The following is a 20638-nucleotide window of genomic DNA, read 5'->3' on the forward strand; positions in this document are numbered from 1 at the left end:
GTATCAACAATCTTTTGAGCCTTTTTTAAGAGTCAAGATAGGTACTGGTAAACACATGTATTTTTTCCATAAGCGCATCCTCAATAGCTTCGAAAGTAGAGGTTGAACATCAAAATTAAACTCCGTATGCAAAAGTTATGACTGTTTTACTGAACAGTGCGTGGATTGGTCTCTGTATCCAAATCTGACTTGACTTTGAAGCTCTCCTTATCTCTAACTGGCTCAGCGATAGCGAAGATGATGGTAGAAGCGACATGAGAATGATGTTGGATAGTGATTGCGTCATAGCAAGGTGATGGTTGGTACCATAGTAGTGTGACACAGTGTGAACATAACTTGAAATTCTAAGGGAACTGGACACTAAGACCAACAACTCGACATGACGGTGTAGCCGAGGATTCGAAAAAATCAATGACTAGGTGGTAATGTCGAAAAGCTCAAATTGTTTTGGACAAGTTCTAAAACTTTTTTTTTGTTTTCATGGGTTATAGGTAAAAAACATGAATCTACTACATAGAAAATCTCTCACCGATCAACTCGAGCACTAATGCCACTTGGTATGTCTCCTGACCCCGATCTTTCGAAGGGAGGAGGTAGCTATCGATTTTGGTGGAGAGGACGTTGATGATTTGACTACAACCATACAAGATATTGCATCTTATCAATCGATACACCAACTTTGGAGTGTTATTGACCACACTAGGGCATGATCGACCACTAGTAGAGAATAGGTCATTTCTGCACCCCTTTCACTGCCAGTCGGAAATAACCGAAAGTGATAAAGTTTCACTACCAGTTCATAAGTTCAACTAGCAGATCTAACTGTGAGCCATTAAGAACTGACAATGATAGTCACTATCACTGCTAGTTCTAGCTATGACCAACAGTGAAATTTATCACTGTCAGTTCATATGCTCATAGTCAGAGCAATAATTGAGCCAATACAAACCGACATTTATAATCCTTATCTCTACTGGCTTGTATTCCAAACCGGCAATGATAAGGATTATCACTGTTGGTTTGTAAGCTCACCGATAAAGCAATAATTGAGCAAATACGAATAAAAAATAATAACTATTATATCTGTCAATTCATATTCCAAACCGGTAGTGATAATATTTATATAAATCCTGAGCCCATCTCCCTTAGTCCACTCCCCATCTCACTTCGCTCCCAATCTCTAGAAATCATTCCCGAGGGATAGTGGCGATCGAAGTGATGCGATGGTCACTGTCACCACTTCGATAGTCTCTACCCCCCGGGCATGTCTTCCATTTTCTTTGAGCTCATCGCCGACCTCACGACCACTATCATTTCCCTGAGTTCAAGCAATCTCTTGAGCCCGTCCCCAACCTCGCCGTCTACTAAGCCCATCGCCAACCTCACCATCTCCTAAGCCCGTCACCTCGTTTCCCTGAGCCTGAGTCGTCTACTGTCTCCCGAGCCTGTCACCCCGTCTCCCGAGCCTGTTGCCCTGTCTCCCGAGCCTATTGCTCCATCTCCCGAGCCTATCTCCCCTTCTCCATCTCCTGAGTTAGTTCAATATTCAAGATTGTGGCAATAGGTAGATCCAAATGGGTGGCAGAAAACACATTTGCTTCAAGATGATTATGTTTTCACCATCCATTTAGATGTACTATTGTCACTCAGATATCGCAACATGTAAAACAGATGGCATAATACTGCTATACTAGGAGTTTTTTAATGTATGGTGCAATACTACAAGCCTAGATCCTAAGGCGCAAAGCTCCTGGTATAGCAGCTTTGCAACATCCATTCCTGTTTGTCATTGTGGTCTTAACAAGATTGTAGTTTCAAATTAGGTTCAAGCTTGAGCATGGGGATCAGTGTGCCTTGCGGTGCATAACCGCTCCACCAAGAGTCGGGAGCTCTGAGCAGTTTTGCACCGTAGGGCATATTGATCCTAATGTTGATTGAGATTCTACTGTGAATTTAGATTTAGATATAAAAATACTCTACTATAAACATTTTGGCATGGGGTCTCTGTCTATCCCCATGCCGAGGAGTTCACGATAGAGTATTTTTGCCCTTGTGGATGGATTATCACTTCCAGTTCAAGGCTAGAACCGCCAGTGGTAGTTAGATTATCACTGCCACTAATTCACTGTCGGTTCCAAAACTGGCAGTGATGACAGTTTGAACCGGCTACATAGCCTATTCTGTAGTAGTGAACCTGACCAAGAAGGTCTTTTTTTTCCTGCAAACAATCGAAGAACAAGCAAGAATAAGATCAAAACAATCTGAAATTGCAAATAAGAGTCTAAAGGTTCAATAACAAATTCTGAATACTCAATAAGCTGGGGGTCGATGGTAAAACAGGCGGTTTAACCAACACGGATGTTTACACCATAAAGTAGCTAAGAGCTAAACTTCAATCTAAACAAAACCAAACTATTATAGCTGCACGTGATCTCTATTTATGGGGCATGCAAACCCCCTAGATGTTTCAAAATAAACTAAGAAAATAAAATTCGACTCTATCTCTATATGTTACAAGATCAGTTCATTTTGACACTTCTGAGTCACTCACGAGAAATCTGTTAATAGGGCCAAATCAGTTGAAAAGATAATCATAATCTTTTCAAGCTGTGGCTTAACACCATAGGATACCTTATGAGAGAGAAATGTTCCTTTTGTTGTACGGTGGTCTGCTGAATCCAAATCGAATTCAGATGCCGATTTGTAGTTGACTTGTTGTCCAATTTGTCTTGGATGTCCTTCCTCTTGTGGTCCGACTTGTATGAGACTCCTATCTTCTCTCTTATTTCTAAGTAGCAAAACATCACAAGAATTATTAAGTATCATCTCATCCTCATAAGTATGGATACGAATAGAGAGGAACAAGCTCACCTCATGATTTAAACGATGTGCACTAGCTCGTTTCATAGGAACTTACAACGATGCAGCAATAACCGACTCCAAAGGATTACTTGTAGTGAGTGTATCCATAGGAGTGATATCCTCATCACTTTGTGAAATAGATAGCTTCGTCCATGCGAGAGCTGACTGAGGTTAGAGTCAAGATGCTTAGCTTCAACTTATTGCCAAGCAATCTAGCATCCTGACTACTTGGAGACGAAGGAAATAAGGCCAAAGATGAGGTCCAGATCTTGTGGCCTATGTAATAGGGCAACACGTCAGGCTGGGGATGGCAAAGCCGACGAATCCATTCATTTCGGAGCTTCCCGCCTGCAACAATGAGAGTCGTGCAGTACCTCACCAGAGAATCACTGCTACAGAGAGGACCATCCTTGACAACACATCACTGACGGTTTCTGAGCCATATGTGATATTGTTTATCAAAGACACATAAACACTGATGTTCTGAAACCATCTATGATGAAGGTTCCGAACTGCTAGTGATAACCACCCTGTCCATAGCAGTGATTTGGTGAGCACTACTGAGGCCTGCATGTCGGAAATAGGGCAGACACATTGGTATATTTTACTGTTCATCAAGAACGTCTTTTCTGTTTTTAGCCAATTCTATTTAATAGGTACGCTTTGGACCTTCAATCTTTGCGCTGTGAAGATGAAATTAGTGTAGATGACCTTGGAACCAGGAAAGGGTCACGATCAGACAGATCGAGCTCCTCTATGCATGCAATAGACAACGGCAGATACAACATACTTCGCTCTGTAGTTTGCGATGGATGCCTGCAACTTAATGTTTTTACAAAATGTTTTCTTATTCTGGAAGGAAAACTTTAGTATATGTTCCTACTATGTAATATGACAATATGATGAATTACAAACTACGAGAGAATTAATGTGCACAAAAAATATTGAAGTAATTAAGGAATCTAGACACTCGGTAATATGACGGAAGTATATATTTCTGCTTTGCTCAAAACTAATATATGAACAATAGCGACAAGAAAAGGCACGGAAATTAAGCAAAATTAAATTGATAAATAGCATGGAAATTTCCAAAGGTCACAATGATATGAGATTCATATTACAAACACAGCACATAATTGGGTAGTTGAGAATATGTACTAATATTATGGTATCATCATTATTATTCTTAACTGTCATGGGTATAGCCAGCGCTTACATTGGCATGTTCCTCACCCAACAATAGTAGTTGTAGTCGTCTTAACACAACATATGTAGTACATACACACACTCTGATGGATAAAGAAATGAACGGAAAACGTAAATAAAAGGCTTCAAAGCTCCCGAAACAAACATGTACTCCGTGGAGTAATGGACATTAGCTGCCTCACGACTGAGGCTGGCTGTTTTTAGGCACCGCCAGACTCCTCGCAGCCCGGAGGCTTGTAGGCGATGAAACTGATGCATTGCACCTGCCTGACGTTGTCGAAGCCGATGATGCGGACGAAGGCATCAGGATAGGCCTTCTTGGCCTCCTCGAGTTCCTTGAGCACCTGGGTGGCGTCGGTGCATCCGAACATGGGAAGCTTCCACATGGTCCAGTAGCGGCCGTCGTAGTACCCGGGGGACCTGGCGTTCTCACGGTACACGAACCCAACCTTGCTGAACTCGAGGCAAGGAATCCACTTAGACCGGATGAGGTACTCGATCTGCTTCAGGAGGTCCTCCGTGGTGAGTGGCGGCAGGTAGGACAGGGTCTCGAACTTCTTGATGCCCTCAATCGGCCACACCTGAACAATCAATGCAGAGACATATCCATCAGTTTGTGCTTTCCTATGCGAGCACCCAAAGCAGCAAGCCAGCAATTGAAAAAGCTCCTACATGAATGTCTCTCGTTGATTACCTGCATGCACCTGATCCTTCCACCGTTGCTGACGCTGCCGAGGCTGGCGCTGCTGGACCGGCGGCTGACGGGGAGTCCAGCGGTGGACTTGAGCCCCTGGAATGGTGCGACGGAGGTGGCCGACGAGGCCATCACGGAGGGGGCCATTGTTTCCTCGCCGAGGACTGGAGCAAGAGCGCTAGGAAGTTATGCTGCAGCCCCTCTGCCTCAGGTGAGGTCTCTTGTTCATATAATCAAACGAGAGGGAATGCGCACGGATATCTGGATATGGAAGGAGTGGCTGTTGTTTGATATAATCCAGACATGTGTGGCTAATACGGCGGCAGCTGCCCGGTCGCGGCCAACGGGCCACACAGTTATGGGTTGGCTGAGAAACGGAGATAGCATGCATTCGCGGCAAATCCAGGGGGAAAATTACAGGGCCATGCGAACGGTCGAAGCAGATTGTTGGTGATAACGAATTCACGATCGACAGTTTTTCCAGTGTTGGTTCTCTTCCATTCGCCTACAATTTCACTAGTGTTGTTGCTCAATGGGGCTAACACTCGAAAACCTAGTCTAATTACATGCAACTTGTTAAACATAGAAGTTCAACAGTTTTGGTGACTACGATTGCATATATGCAGATTGGATCTACAAGTGGGATTTCATATGACTAAAAGTTCATTAGTGTTTAGAGTCATGATGAGTTTTAATATGGTTAAAAACTCATTAGTGTGCTCTATATAAGAGGACGCAGGGGCTGTGCGCACAAAGGTTCGACCATCAAAATCCTGACCGCCACATGTTCTCGAACTCCCTATGAAGCCTTAGCTAGGCACGGTGCTAGCACAACGGTGTATGACGTTTCATCCCTATATGTACGGATACTATGGAGGAGCTGTTGTCATTGCTGTAGTGCTGATCAACGATAAGGATACTACGACAAGATCAACTACTTCCTCTTCGTGGTCGATGAGATGGTCGATGTGATCGACTACTTCCGCTTTATGGTAGCAGAGTTGATCCACTACGTGAAAAAACCTCAAAAGTGACGGGTCATAAGCTAAATAACTGATGGGTGTAGGACCAGTCACCCCGAACGTGTCACTGATGACTACATATAAGTGACGGGTGCATACCTATCACCAATAACGCACATAGTGATGGGTCTGGATTAAGACCCGTCACTGATGACTACATATAAGTGATGGGTCTAGATCTAAACATATCACTTATGAGCAATTAAAAAACTGACCAACAAGAACAGCAAATGGTTAGTGTTAGATCATCAAGAGAAACAATGCCATCTACTATTTGCACAGAGGAATAGAGAAACAATCTCCTGGCAGTTCATCAGCCGGTACAGTTGCTCCCTCTCTGAGTCCATCAGTTAGTACTCTTCCTAGCTAATCTCTTCGTTCTGGAACTTAAAGACAAATATTCGAAACGGCTAGTCAGCAAAGGTAATGTAGTAATAAAGTGTGCTAAAGGAAAGATAGTACCCAGAAGCTGCACTCCGACCACAGAAGTTATTGCTAAGAACATGTACTCTTTCCTCGGAATTAGGACATGCCTTACTAAATCTTCAAGGATAAGAAGGTCCGCCAAGGTCAATCAACAGATGAGAAGATCGTTAAAAATAATAATAAAGGAAACTTATCAGGAGTGCTAAAGCTACGAAATTCTCAGGAATCAAAAAGCACTAAGATGTATCATGATCTTAAGGATTGTTATCGGTAGTATGGAAACAAGACTGATGTAGTAAAGTATATGGTCCTATGTGACACATGTCAAAAAAAGTTAGAATAGTACATCAGAGACAACTCTAACCGTTGAAGATACCACAAATAGAGTATTCGAGAAAATCCAACATACTCAGTGTTGGGGGTCGTTGTTAAGGACCCCCGACGGCCCCTTGGGTTAACCAGCCCAGCCTCTCGAAGGCTCAACCTCCCAAAGGCTCGGTCTCCTGAAGCCTCGGCCTCCTAAGGCCCCGGCCTTCCGGAGTCCTGCCTCCCGAAGCCTCAGCCTCCCAAAGGCTTGGTCTCCCGAAGCCTCGGCCTCTCGCTGCTCGGGCCAGCTTTCCGGACGCTACTGGGTGAGTCATTAGGCCTCAGGAAAGATCTGCCAGAGTAGGAGCACCAGTCGTACCTTGCCTGCAAAGAGGTGACCGGTATTAAATACCTAGGCTAGTGGATGCCGCTCTAACACCCCAGCATGATGGAGGCTATCTTGACACCCCTGACAGTGTGGCGTCGGGCCACAGTTGGCGACCAGCTCGCCCTCTTTAGGGGGCAGGCACCACGATAATTACCACGGTAGATATTTATCTCCTTGATAGGGTAGAAAGCAGTTATCCAGGATAAGGCCCAGTAAATCGGTCAGATCCCAGATATTTGTATATTATGATAACTTGTACGCCAAGCTGTGCACGACCCTATAAATAGGAGCCACGGTCGCCTGGGCTAAGGACAGGCAAGACAGCAAAAAGACACAGAGGTGAAAATACACCAAGTCACGCTGTGATACTCCTCCCAGAGTGATCTATTTTTTCTGCCATCAATACATTCATGGTGTTCCTTCCACTTAAACTTCGTCTCCAAGCTTGAGTCTCCTCCTTAGAAGAAACTCTCGCCATACTTGCTGGGGAAAGATGAACTCTTGCTCCAACATTCAGGGTAATCAATCAAGATTTGTTGAGATAGTTGCGAAAGCCGTCAAAAGCAAAGTGAGCAGAGTATGTCAGGGCAATGAGGTTAACACTGAGAATAAAAGGCAATTTGGAAAGCGAGAAGAAAACTTGAAGATCAAGATCCCTTATCTCTTTTTCGATCTACCCGAATCTTGAGGGCGAGATTCCTTTAAGTGGGGGTAGATTTGTAACTCCCTGATTTTTAGAATTTACAAATTTTTAAAAATTTCCAGGATTATTGAATAGCTTCACCAGTAGCATAGGTTTAAAACCTATTTTTTTAATCAATCAATCAATATAGGTTATTATTTTGTGCACATTGCATGCTGAGTTTTGTTAGGAACCTAGTAATGAATTAGAGTTCTTTTTCTTTTTGTTTATCTTTGGTGTTTTGACTGAAAAAGATTTTAAAAACATTTTTACAAAACTCTGTAGTAAACTAGTTAAGGATCTTAATGGATGGAATTCAAAATTGTTGAATTCATGGTCTATTCAATCCTTGGTCATACATGATGATTCTCTGGTTCCATTCAAATCTTATCCAAATCCGTGTTTAAAGCCAATCTCTCCTCTTTCTCAAACTCTACCCAAATCCAAATTCAAATTCCTTATCTACTCCTATTCTTATTCAACCTCATTTTTTGTTTCTCTTAAATTCACTCCAAGCTCAATTCAAATTCAAACCCTATTCAAATTTCTCTGCAAAAATTTCTTTTCTAAAACCCTATATATGTCAAAGGTGCTGTTAGAATCAATCATATCGAACCCCAAGGCCTTGGCCGGCACACAAGTCATCTATAAGGCTCAACACAAAGGATCTATCAAATATGCAAATTTTTGCGGAGTCCGAGATAGCCTCATCTTCAAATGAAGTTTTGGAGTTCAAAATTGCCTCAAATGCAAATCTTGACAATACCAAAGTTGTAGGTCTCGTGGAGGCTTCAATTTTAACCTATGGAAGTCCCATTTTGGATAATGGAGCTAGGAGTTATGGCCCCCGAAATCAGTGCTGCGCCGATAAGTCTGAGTTCAAACAGTTTATCTTGTGGTGCGTTTTTTTGAAAATTAAGATGGCATTTTCAGAAGTTCCAATGAATACCAAAGTAGGGGAATCTCAGACGGGAAGCTCAGGTGGTCGAGCCCGAACACGACAATGTGGGCCAAACCGTAGTTGCCCTGTCCATAGGCGTGGAAATCAGGAAGGCCTGAGGAATCATATTCCTCGCAATGGGCATGATCTATGGACGGTGATCGAAAACCACCGTGAAGATGATCGCCGCTACTATGACCGCAGATCTATAGGATGGGATGGTCAACATGACTCCCCTGCTCGAAGAGGCAGGCATGACAGTCCCCCACCACCTCCTCCTGATGAGTTCGACGAAGGCTGCGAGGCTTTCATGCATGAACTCTGATCAATTCGGTGGCCTGACAAGTTCAAAGCCGACCCAATCCAGAAATATGACGGGAAAACTAATCCTAATGAGTGGTTGCATATCTACACCACTGTTATACGAGCAGCCGGTGGTGACAATCGAGTAATGGCCAATTGCTTGTTAACTGCCCTTGATGGACCTGCAAGGTCCTGGTTGCAAAACTTTCTGCCCAACTCGATTAGTTCGTGGTCAGCACTTAAGGCTCAGTTCATAGCCAATTTCCAAGGCACATTTGAGTGCCCAGGAATGGAGAACGATCTCCACCAGCTACAATGAATCTCTTTGATGAGTAGGTAATCATCGCCTTCAAACAAGGTATTCAAGACACATATTTACATGGAAAGATGGCTACTCAGAAGATCTGTATGGTCAAAGAGCTTTTAGAGTTAGCCGACAAGTGCACAAAATGAGCAAAAGCATAGGTGCGCGCTAAAACCTTCAATCTAGCAAGGACAAACCCAAGTCTTCAAAGAGCTAAGGAATGAAGACCAAACCCAGTGACAACCGCAAGGGTCCCAATACGACTATAGCTGCGGTCGACAAGAACAAATCACGCAACACTGGGGACAACAAAGGCCTCAGTCGAGGTGGTGGAAAATGGTGTCCCATCCATCGGAGCAACCAGTAAGACTTCAATGAGTGCTATGTGTTTAAGAAGAAGCTTGGTGAAAAGATCAAGGCGAATGCTAAGCATGGCAATAAGCAGACTAAGTCAAACGTCGAGGGCAGCGAGCCCCAGTTCCATGAGGCAGACCACAGCTTGGCTGTGAGGAACCGTCTAAATAGTATTTTAATTAATCATCAGGAGGATCATTATTCATAATCACAACCTCGATGATTAACCAGAATACCATTCTGGTAGTCCCGGCACTTGTTTTGTGCCCAGGATCGGAACACATGCGTTCCAACTCAAATATCACAACACAGTTTAATAGAGAGCAAGTAATTAAGCTTTATTACAATACTTAAACATGCAACTGCTTCCACAATTTACAACAAAAGAGGAACAACAACAACTACGTAGCGGAAGATAAATCTATACAACAAAAGAGTATGGAGCTGTATGCCCTTAGGCTCCATACCAAAAGCGCCGGAGTTCAGAGTAGAAGGTGCTACTCTTGCCCGCCACCCTGATCGGTAGGCACAAAGTAGCCAAACATTGCCTCTTCCTCGCCAACCTGTGAACGTGAAACTTAAGGGCAGTACCCTTAGTATGAAGGTACTAGCAAGTCTTACACAGTATGAGTATATATATTCTCGACTCCAAGGATCATGCATTTAAAGCTATAGCAAGGATTAAGACATATTTAAGTTCATTAAGCGGTAAGCAACCTAGACTCTAGGTGTAAGCAACTGACTTAACTAACCACCAACTCAAACCCTGCCAACCAACTGATCAGAACAGATATATAAACAACAAGTGTATAAGAGTAAACCATTACCACCAAACCACCGACCACATACCGACCAAACCACCTAAACCAACCGTGCCACAACCCACATCGAAACTCTACGACCAAAACATGGTCGCTCGGTGGAGATAAGCGATAGCAATGCTCATGACCGAGAGCGCGGCAGTTCGAACTGATTATACACCCTACAGGGGGATACTCCTGGACCCACACGACACAGGGACCATACGGCTTGTGCCACCCGCTAAGATGCACACAAGGGGGTACCCGTGACAACCTTGTACCACATGCCATACAAGCGACAATCCATACATCGACAATGACGTATTCACTTCCCGTAGACCCTACGGGACATCTCGTGTAATCGCCACACGAGTAGACGACCATGTCTCCCATCGCATGGTGGATGTTCATACGCTATCGCTAGCGTATTCACTTCCCGTACGGATCACCGTACAGGACACGCCGGGCCCCTGCCTCGCTTCCGGCTAAGCCCTCGGTGATTAACCGCCACCGAGCGTCGTACCTTACCTTCCGACGATGCAAAGCCGAAGATGCAATGCTCAACATGAATCAATGCAGGGTCGAAAGCGAAACAATGTGGTATAAGACAAATAAACGCCACTTATAATACGCATTTTAACTTTGGGGCATAAACGATAGCAGTTTAATACATATTAAACATGAAGAGGCGTAAACATAAATTGTGGGTTGTTTAGGTGGAGTTGTCGACTTACTAAACAACACACTAATTATGTTTAGGCTACTAAATTAAACCAAGCTCTGATAACGGGTTGTGGGGAACCGTCCAAATAGTATTCTAATTAATCATCAGGAGGATCATTATTCATAATCACAACCTCGACGATTAACCAGAATACCATTCCGGTAGTCCCGGCACGTGTTTTGTGCCCAGGATCAAAACACATGCCTTCCAACTCAAATATCACAACACAGTTTAATAGAGAGCAAGTAATTAAACTGGATTACAATTATTAAACATGCAACTGCTTCCACAATTTACAACAAAAGAGGAACAACAACAACTATGCAGCGGAAGAAAAACCTATTCAACCAAAGAGTATGGAGCCGTATGCCCTTAGGCTCCATACCAAAAGAGCCGAAGTTCGGAGTAGAAGGTGCTACTCCTGCCCGCCACCCTGATCGGCAGGCACAAAGTAGCTGAACACTACCTCTTCCTCGCCAACCTGCGAACCTGAAAGCAACTTAAGGGCAGCACCCCTTAGTACGAAGGTACTAGCAAGTCTTACACAATACGAGTATATATATATATTCTCGACTCCAAGGATCATGCATTTAAAGCTGTAGCAAGGATTAAGACATGTTTAAATTCATTAAGCGGTAAGCAACCTAGACTCTAGGTGTAAGCAACTGACTTAACCAACCACCAACTCAAACCCTGCCAACCAACTGATCAGAACAGATATATAAACAACAAGTGTATAAGAGTAAACCATTACCACCAAACCACCGACCACATACCGACCAAACCACCTAAATCAACCGTGCCACAACCCACATCGAAACTCTACGACCAAAACATGGTCGCTCGGTGGAGATAAGCGATAGCAATGCTCATGACCGAGAGCGCGGCAGTTCGAACTGATTATACACCCTACAGGGGGATACTCCTGGACCCACACGACACAGGGACCATACGGCTTGTGCCACCCGCTAAGATGCACACAAGGGGGTACCCGTGACAACCTTTCCCAACCAGACCCAACCATGTGGATCAACCATAGCTCAGCGCGGCGGTATTAGAACTACTCCCCGAGCAAACTAATACCACTAAAAGCCCGGACTCTAACCGGACTCACACCGTCTACGACGAGGCCCACATGACCACGTCTGCGAAGGTAATCAGCTCGCCTACCATTATATCAGCATGTGGTGAGTAAGGTAAGTGCTAAAGCCGACTACACCGATGGTCGGTGCTTAACCGGTGCAAGCGGTCTATGGTGTCCGGGTTCCCTCCCCGAAATACCTGAGGACTCCTCGTGAGCAGATGACACCCCTAACACCGCCCACACCTCATCTCAACTCACCACTCACCAAACTGACTCATCATCAGCACAACCACAAGTGTGAACAAGTAATAAGCCCTAGGCTTGCGACAACGGTGGACGCCGTTGTCGACTTCTACCGGAAAGCCTAAGTACCATTAAGCATAGCGAACTATAATTAGACCTCGATGACACCACTAGGCTCCAAGGAATAACACATGACACGTGACCGAAATGGGAGAATGCATTGGCCTAGGTTCTACCCAACTCAGTACCCGACACATGCAATGTATACATAAGCATAGATAACATATTAGATTTTCAAGTGGACACGGTGCAATATGAACGATGCTTGCCTTGCTGTCCTAGCTGCTGCTCACAGCTACCCGAACCACGATCACCACCGTTAGAACCTCCGGGAATAGCCTCGCTCGCCTCTGTCGTCGAATCGACATTCTCTATAAGAATAACGCGTGCAATGTAATGAATGTTATGAAAAGAATGATGCTTCATAGCATGCGATAACAATGCAAAGCGTCATGGCACGAGTTTAATGCACTAAAGATTTCCTAATTGAGATTAGGGTTAACCATTCAATCATCTTTGGATTAATCCAAGCATAACCAAGGCTTAAACCAATTTAGGATGCTAACTGTGCTAAACATGAAAATGCATATTTTTACTAAATAGGGAATAAATCAACAAGATTTACAGAATTGGAATCATCACTTTTGGAATTACCCATATTTAACTATGAATTAACAAAGCTTAAACACATTTCATTAATTCAATAATTCCCAGAACACATTTCATGGCTGCTGGTATTTTTAACATGTAGAGCATGGTAATACGAAGCCAACAAAATTTGTTTCAATATTTTTGGAGCTATATACATTTTTCTACGCATTATACAAGCTATCAGCCGATTTATCAATATATATTTAAATCTATCTGCATTTTCCACTTAAACCAGATATTAAATAGCCCCAACCCTTTTTCTACCAGTGCTGATCTAGCTCAAGCCACTAACTGCGGGCCTGGCTCCCTTGACCGAAGTCAAAAATCGGCCCACGGCCACGGCGCGCGCGCAACAGGCGGATGGCCGGCAGCCCTTGTGGTGGCTGCCAGCGGCGAGCGGCGGCCTGAACGGCCCGGCCGAGGGCGGCAACAGCACTAGCATGAGCACACGGTTACGGTGGGGGCACACATCGACACCGGTGACGGCCGGAGCACGGCGAGCGGCGACGAGGGGTGAGACTAGCACGGCGGCGGCACGGTTGGCGTCGCCGGCGGTGAAACCGTAGCGCAATAGACTCGGACGAGGGCGGCTATAGCTCCTACGAGGGCGCGTGGACCAAATGGCATGGCCCAACACCGAGGAGCTCGACGGTGGCACGGCCGGTGGCGAGAGCTGTGGCGCGACGGGACGGAGGGAAAACGGCGCGCGCATAAGGTGTACAGGAGCACGGGGAAGCTCACCGTGCAGCGGGTTGGGCCGGAGAAGCGAGGACACAGCGGGTCGATGGAGGACGGCAGAGCTCGGTTGCCGCCGTTGGGGGAGAAAGCGCGGACGGCTCCAATCCATGCGGGAAACGGCAGAGGAGGGCCTTGGCGTCCTCCCTCGGTGCTCCACCCTGCTCGGGCTCGGCGGAACACGCCGGTGGCACGCGTTTTTGGCCGGTGGCCGCGGCTTTGCTTTGCTCAGTGCTGTGCTGCTCTCTGTGCTCGCTGGTGCCGCGCGAGAGGAGCAGAGAGAGGAGAAAGAGAGAGGGCAAAGGGGGGGGGGGGATAAGGCCTGGGTGCTGATCTTTTGGCCGGCAACGTGGAGGCGGCCACCAAAGTCAAACATGGCGGCGCCGCTTGCTCTGTGAGAGGGGACGACAGAGAGAGCAGAGAAGCCGGAGCGGGGGATGACAAGCGGGCCTGAGGAACAGTCACCGACCGGCAAAATATCCCCACTACTTTAGCCATCCATTTGAATGCCTTCCCAAGGTCCAAAATTGGTAAAACAAATTTTTTTTGAAACTAAAATTCATAAGGAACCCATTTGAACTTGTTTGACCCAGAATGCTTGAGCCAATTTTGAATAAAAATTGTTCAAAGATGCTATCTTTTCCAAATTATGATAATTTTTATGCCTTCTAAATATTTCCCAAAAATTTGGGAAAATTCATTTATATTCTTCTCCTGGCATCTACTAATTTCTAAAATTGTCACCAGCCCTATGTTCCATAGAAGTTTTGGGAGATGCTTTACAACGCATCAGTTAAACCTGGTTTAACCAAACTCGGTTTAATCCACATTGCATGTCTATACTGCTCAAAACAAAAACAAATGATGCTAATGATGCTCATTAGCACTTAATTACATGTTTAGAAACTCTGGGCCGCGACATTGGCACACATCTTTGGAGGATCCACCACGTACGAGTCCAAAAGTCAGTATAAGGCGGTTGAACGAGATGTCAACTTGGCCTTAACTGGGCCCACTCAGTATCTCAGGTGGTCGGAATAGTTGAACCCTTTTGGTCGCGATACCACATTTTGGTCGATACCCAACTGTGGTTCAGCCGACCATACTCAACATCAAAGTTTCCAGAACTCCAGTCGATGGTGGTAGTTCACTCAACCTCATTTTCTCCAAAACCTTGGGCAAAATGGGAATTCAAAGATCAGAGCTTAAAATAGGAGTCGAGCCTTTCCACAGCATAACTCCCAACTCATCGACCATGCCTCTCGACCGGATTGAGTTGCCAGTCACGTTTGGCACGCCCGATAATTTCCGTACAGAAAAGCTAACCTTTGATGTCACGGACTTTGAGACGGCGTACAATGTGATTCTAGGCAGCCCAATGCTAGGCAAGTTCATGGCGGTGATTCACTATGCTTACCAAATGCTCAAGATCCTGGGTCCTACGGGGACAATTATAGTTAAAGGGGATCCGCGTGCAGTGGTCAAATGCGACAAGCAAAGCCCGCATATGGTTGAACACTTCGGTCGAGTGGCTATCACCCACAAGGACGTAAATTCTAAGCATCAAAGGCACCAAGGTGTCGTCAAGGCCAAAGACTCCAGGCTCGTAAGTCTTGCTAGCACTTCTGAATCCGACGACGCCAAAGGCAAGATCAATAATGGTGTCAACAATAAGAAGACTAGTGGTTGCATCAAGGCAGTGCCCCTCAACCCATCTGAACCATCCAAGACGGTTAATATTGGGGCCTATCTTGACCCCAAATAGGAACTCGAGTTCATCACCTTCCTCCAGGAAAACCAAGATGTGTTTGCATGGCAATCGTCCGATATGCCTAAGATCCCCAGGGAGGTGATTGAGCATCAACTAGCTGTTAAACTCGGCGCCAAACCTGTGCTATAGAAGTAGCAAAGATTTGTAGAAGATAAGAAGTGGGCCATCAAGGAGGAGGTCGATAAACTCCTAAAGGTGGGCTTCATTCGAGAAGTGCGTCATCCTACACGACTCGCTAATCTCGTCCTCGTCAAGAAGGCCAATGGCAGATGGAGAATGTGCATTGACTTCACCGGCCTCAACAAGGCTTGCCCCAACGATCCTTTTCTTAGCTCGCGCATCGACCATATCGTCGACTCTATGGCAGGCTGCGAATTGCTATATTTTCTAGATGCCTATTCAGGGTATCACCAAATTAGCATGGGATTAGAGGATGAAGAGAAAACAACTTTTACTACTCCCTTCGGTGTATTTTGCTATGTAAAGATGCCTTTTGGTTTAAAAACGCTGGTGCTACGTATCAAAGGTGTATTCAAAACTGTTTAGAACCCCAAATTGGACGCAATGTAGAAGCATACATCGATGATGTTGTAGTCAAGTCAGAAACCAGAAATTCATTGGTTGACGATCTCAAGGAAACATTTGACAACCTCAAGAAGTATAGCATGATGTTCAACCCTGAGAAGTGCACGTTTGGTGTGCCGTCCGGCAAGATTCTCAGCTTCCTGGTGTCAAGTTGTGGCATAGAGGCCAACCCACGCAAAATTGAGGCTCTCGACCAGATGCGGTCACCTCGAATGCTGAAGGAGGTTCAGAAATTGACAAGTTGCATTGCTGCTCTTAGTTGGTTCATTTCTAGGATGGGCGAGCGAGGAAAACCTTTCTTCAAGTTGTTGAAGAAACAAAACCGATTCAAGTGGACAGAAGAAGCGGAACGCGCCTTCCATGACATAAAAAGGTACTTATCTTTCCCCTTGATTCCTACACCGCCTAACGAGAAAGAGGAGCTCTTTTTGTATATTGCAGCTACCCCACAAGTTGTAAGCACGGTACTGGCTATCAAATGGGAATGTCTCAAGAAAAAGGCCAAGGTCCAGAAACCTATTTATTACGTGAGTGAGGTTCTACATGATGCTAAGCTACGATACTTGCAAGTATAGAAGCTGATATATGCAGTCTTGATGTCTTCTCGGAAATTATGGCACTACTTTCAAGCGCACAAGATCACGGTCATGATGATGTATTCGCTGAAAGGTGTAGGACACAATTGGGAAGCTACTGGACAAATCACGCAATGGGCGGAGAACTAAATGAGTTCAACGTAAGCTACGCACCACGCACAAGCATGAAATTCGGAGTGTTAGCAGATTTCATCGCCGAATGGACAAGCATTGAGGAAGAAAGGCCAAACATGGTCGAAGATCACTGGACGCTATTTTTTTGATGGATCATTGACGCTCCAGGGCTCGGGGGCTGGCATTATGCTAAAATCTCCAACAGGCGACGAACTCAGGTACGTTGTTCAGTTAGACTTTAAAGCTTCTAATAATGTTGCAGAATATGAAGGACTGGTAAACGGGCTCCGCATAGCTGCATCGCTTGGGATTAAAAGACTCCTTGTGGAAGGGGACTCACAACTAGTCATAAACCAAGTTCAAAAGGACTACCAGTGCTTGGATGATAACATGGCAGCTTACTTACTTGAGGTACAAAAGCTCGAGCAAAAGTTTGAAGGGCTAGAAGTGAAGCATATCAGGAGTGATAACTCTGGTGCGGATGAACTTGCTTGGCTCGCTTCTTCTCAAGTGCTGGTACCCATAGGGGTCTTCGTTGAGAAACTCCTTAAGCCATCTATCCCGATAGTTCGGTGAACAGATGCTGCCCAACCCGGCCAACAGTCTAGTCAGGTCAGCGAGGTAGAACACACAGACACGGATGCTGCACTACTTGAACGCAACCCAACTTGGATGACTCCGTACCAAGCCTGTCTCGAGGGTCGAGACATCCCTGATGATGATGCATCTATAGAGAAAATTGCTTGTTAATCCAAGCTCTACGTTTTGGTAGATGGCAAGCTCTACTGAAAGGGGAGTAACGGAATCTTGATGAAGTGCATCACTCAGGAAGAGGGCAATAAAATATTGCTCGATATCCATGGAGGCACGTGTGGTAATCATACGTCTTCTCGCACCTTGGTCGGAAAAAATTCCACCAGGGATTCTATTGGCCGACTGCCCGCCAGGATGCTTCCGAGCTGGTCAAAAAGTGTGAAAGCTACCAATTTTTTAAAAGGCAGACCACTCGACCAGCCCAAGCTCTGCAAACAATCCCTCTTTCTTGGCCTTTCTCTGTCTGAGGCTTGGATATCCTGGGACCATTCCCAAGGGCCCAAGGTGGTTACAAGTTCCTATTCATGGCGATCAACACGTTCACCAAGTGGATAGAGGCCAAACCCGTAGGAAAAATAACCACAGAAACGGCCAAGAAGTTCATGAGGAGCATAATTACTTGATTCGGCATTCCACATCAGATAATTACGGATAACGGTAGCCCGTTCAGAAGCGGAACCTTCATTGCATTCTGAGAAAAATTTAGCATTAAGGCTTGTTTAGCTTTAGTAGCTCACCCGCAGAGTAATGGTCAAGTTGAGCGTGCTAATGGTATAGTCTTGCAGGGTATCAAAACTCGGGTCTTCGATAGGCTAAAAGCTTACTCGAAATGCTGGGTAAAAGGGCTTCCCTCGGTACTATGGGTCGTTCGTACATCGACTAATAGGGCCACCGGTGAAACTCCATTCTTCTTAGTTTATGGAGCGGAACCAGTGCTCCTGACTGAGTTGTAGTTCGAATCACCTCGAGTGGAAAGTTACTCTAAAGAAGGGAAGGAGAACTTACAAGCGGATGAAATAACTTTTCTCGAGGAGTACCAAGATCGAGCATCTATTTGAGTGGCTAAGTATCAGCAGGCGTTGCATTGATATCAAAGCAAGAAAATTCAACCCAGACAACTCGCTGTTGGGGACCTCGTCCTACTGAAGGTGCAGAAATAGGCCCAGCGCCACAAGTTATCACCTATGTGGGAAGGACCTTACATAGTAGTTGAAGTCACTCGACCTGGGTCTGTACGGCTATCTACTCCAAATGGCGAGATACTTGAGCACTCGTGGAACATCAATCAACTCCAGAAGTTTTATTCATAGAAAAGGTAGGTTATAGGTAAGTCAATTACATTCGATTCGGTTGGCTACTCGATTACATAGACTCTAATCCGTGTGGCTAGTGCAAAATTGATAGAAAGGATCAGTTTAGATCTAGCACAAAACCTCCAAGAGTATGGAAGTGTATGGATCCTTATTCTCCCTTGAACAAGTCGAGGAACCTTTTATATTCCTCCCTCAGGTGGTAGCTAACCATTCCAGGAACCGGCCGCCGTACAACATAGGATTAGGGAAAGTGGCCAAGGTGAAGACCCTGCTGGCGCTACTAGCCGGTGCCGGTGATGCCGAGTGGTCTTCTTCATGGTGCGAAGGCGATCTGGCAGTTGTCGATGGAGAAGATGATCGCACCTCCTTAGCCGGTGATGACCTAAAGGCTCCACCACCGAAGACCTCGATGGCGGTTTGGTCGATGATCCGGTCGAGATCACCACCATCCTCAATCCTCCCCCATGTAGAGTGCTGCATTGTCTGGCTTGAAGCATAAGTCTTAATGTAATGGCGAACGTGCTGAATGAGGGGACATCGATTATCGAGCGTAGGCAGGTCCTAGAGTGCCCGTCAAGGGCGCGGTGGGCGCTTCTTCCCTCTCTTTCTTGGGCCTACACTCGAGTCCTCATCGTCAGAGGAAACGATGATGATTTCAGGAGGGACCATGGTGAGAGGTCTAGGGGAAAGGACTTCTGGGATTAGTTCACGAGGTGGAGTGGAGGCCATGGCTTCAAGCTCTACAAGTCCTAGAAGACAATGGGCAAAGGAAACAAAGGGGGCGATGTGAAGGACAGACGGCTTTGAGTCACCTCTATTTATAGTGGGGGGAACGGGTTGTACTGTATAAACGTAGTCGTCAAAATCTGAAATGATGGTGTTGCCTTAGCCGTGTAGCGTGTTCAGCGAAGTTGAGATGTCATGATGGCATTATGGCTTGTCTCATCTCTGCTAAGAGGGATGGGCAGTCATTATGACGCATCACATCAAGATTGCGGTGAAAACGAGCACAAACGGGAGTGGGTTTTTAATGTCCACCTACCTGGAGGTTCGAGCTCACTCGGTATCCACATCGCTGTTGAAACAATAATGCTTGGGGGCTTGCACTCTCGAGTATTAAGTCGAGGATGGTGTGTTGATGCATATGCTCTACTCTCTGTCTTGATTACCACATCAAACAGAGAGTCGGGGGCTACATCGCATACTTTCGATGTTGGAACTTTACTACATTATCGACCAATGGTACAGGTATGCCCTTTTTTACTCTCTGATTGAGTAATTTCTTCCTCGACCATAGAGCCAGGGGCTACATCATAATACCATATTTTTTGTTATATGTTTTTTGCAAAATTTTATTTGGCTCTGTATCAATCACATTGAATAGAACCAACGGAGACATGTGTTGGGTCGATGACGGATAATTATACCTCAGGAGGTATAACGGCACAGAGATTGTCAAACATCTCACGCCTACGGCCAAAAGGGTTCTGAAGTCCTAGTCTGCCTCATGTGAGCTCTCTATTGAGTTCATGTTTATATGCTGATTGCATGCGCAAGTTGATAAAAGTTTGCAAAAAATTCGATATGCTCTAAGCTATGTATAAGTCTTTTTCCTTACTATTATGGTCTTCTCAAGTACTTGAAGGCCACACATCTAATAGCTTATCTAGTTAATAGTTCAAGTTGACAGATACATAATCATATGGTCTTGAGAACGGTGACAACATGTATCTATCAGTTTTTGCATCTACCTATGCTAATCCTATTTCATCGACAAGGAAATAGCAGATAAAAGCATAATAGGCTGGCAAAGTGTAGCATTGTTGCGGGCATTCTCAGATCATAAAATATATCTTACAAGTGCCAGAACAGGATGGACCA

The 20638-nt window shown here is 45.2% G+C and overlaps 1 protein-coding gene across 1 annotated transcript; it reads right to left on the bottom strand.

Annotated features, from left to right (window-relative positions):
- Window positions 1-4015: 4015 nt before the first annotated feature.
- LOC133905915 (ribulose bisphosphate carboxylase small subunit, chloroplastic) lies at window positions 4016-4991 on the bottom strand. The gene is made up of 2 exons (XM_062347720.1): window positions 4763-4991; window positions 4016-4649 (listed from the first exon to the last, which is right to left on the bottom strand). The coding sequence occupies exons 1-2, from the start codon at window positions 4907-4909 to the stop codon at window positions 4269-4271; spliced, it is 528 nt and encodes a 175-aa protein (XP_062203704.1). The 5' UTR covers window positions 4910-4991; the 3' UTR covers window positions 4016-4268.
- Between the last annotated feature and the right edge of the window lie 15647 nt (window positions 4992-20638).

This window comes from Phragmites australis, chromosome 23, assembly GCF_958298935.1.
Source record: "Phragmites australis chromosome 23, lpPhrAust1.1, whole genome shotgun sequence".
In the NCBI taxonomy this organism is placed as follows: Eukaryota; Viridiplantae; Streptophyta; class Magnoliopsida; order Poales; family Poaceae; genus Phragmites; species Phragmites australis.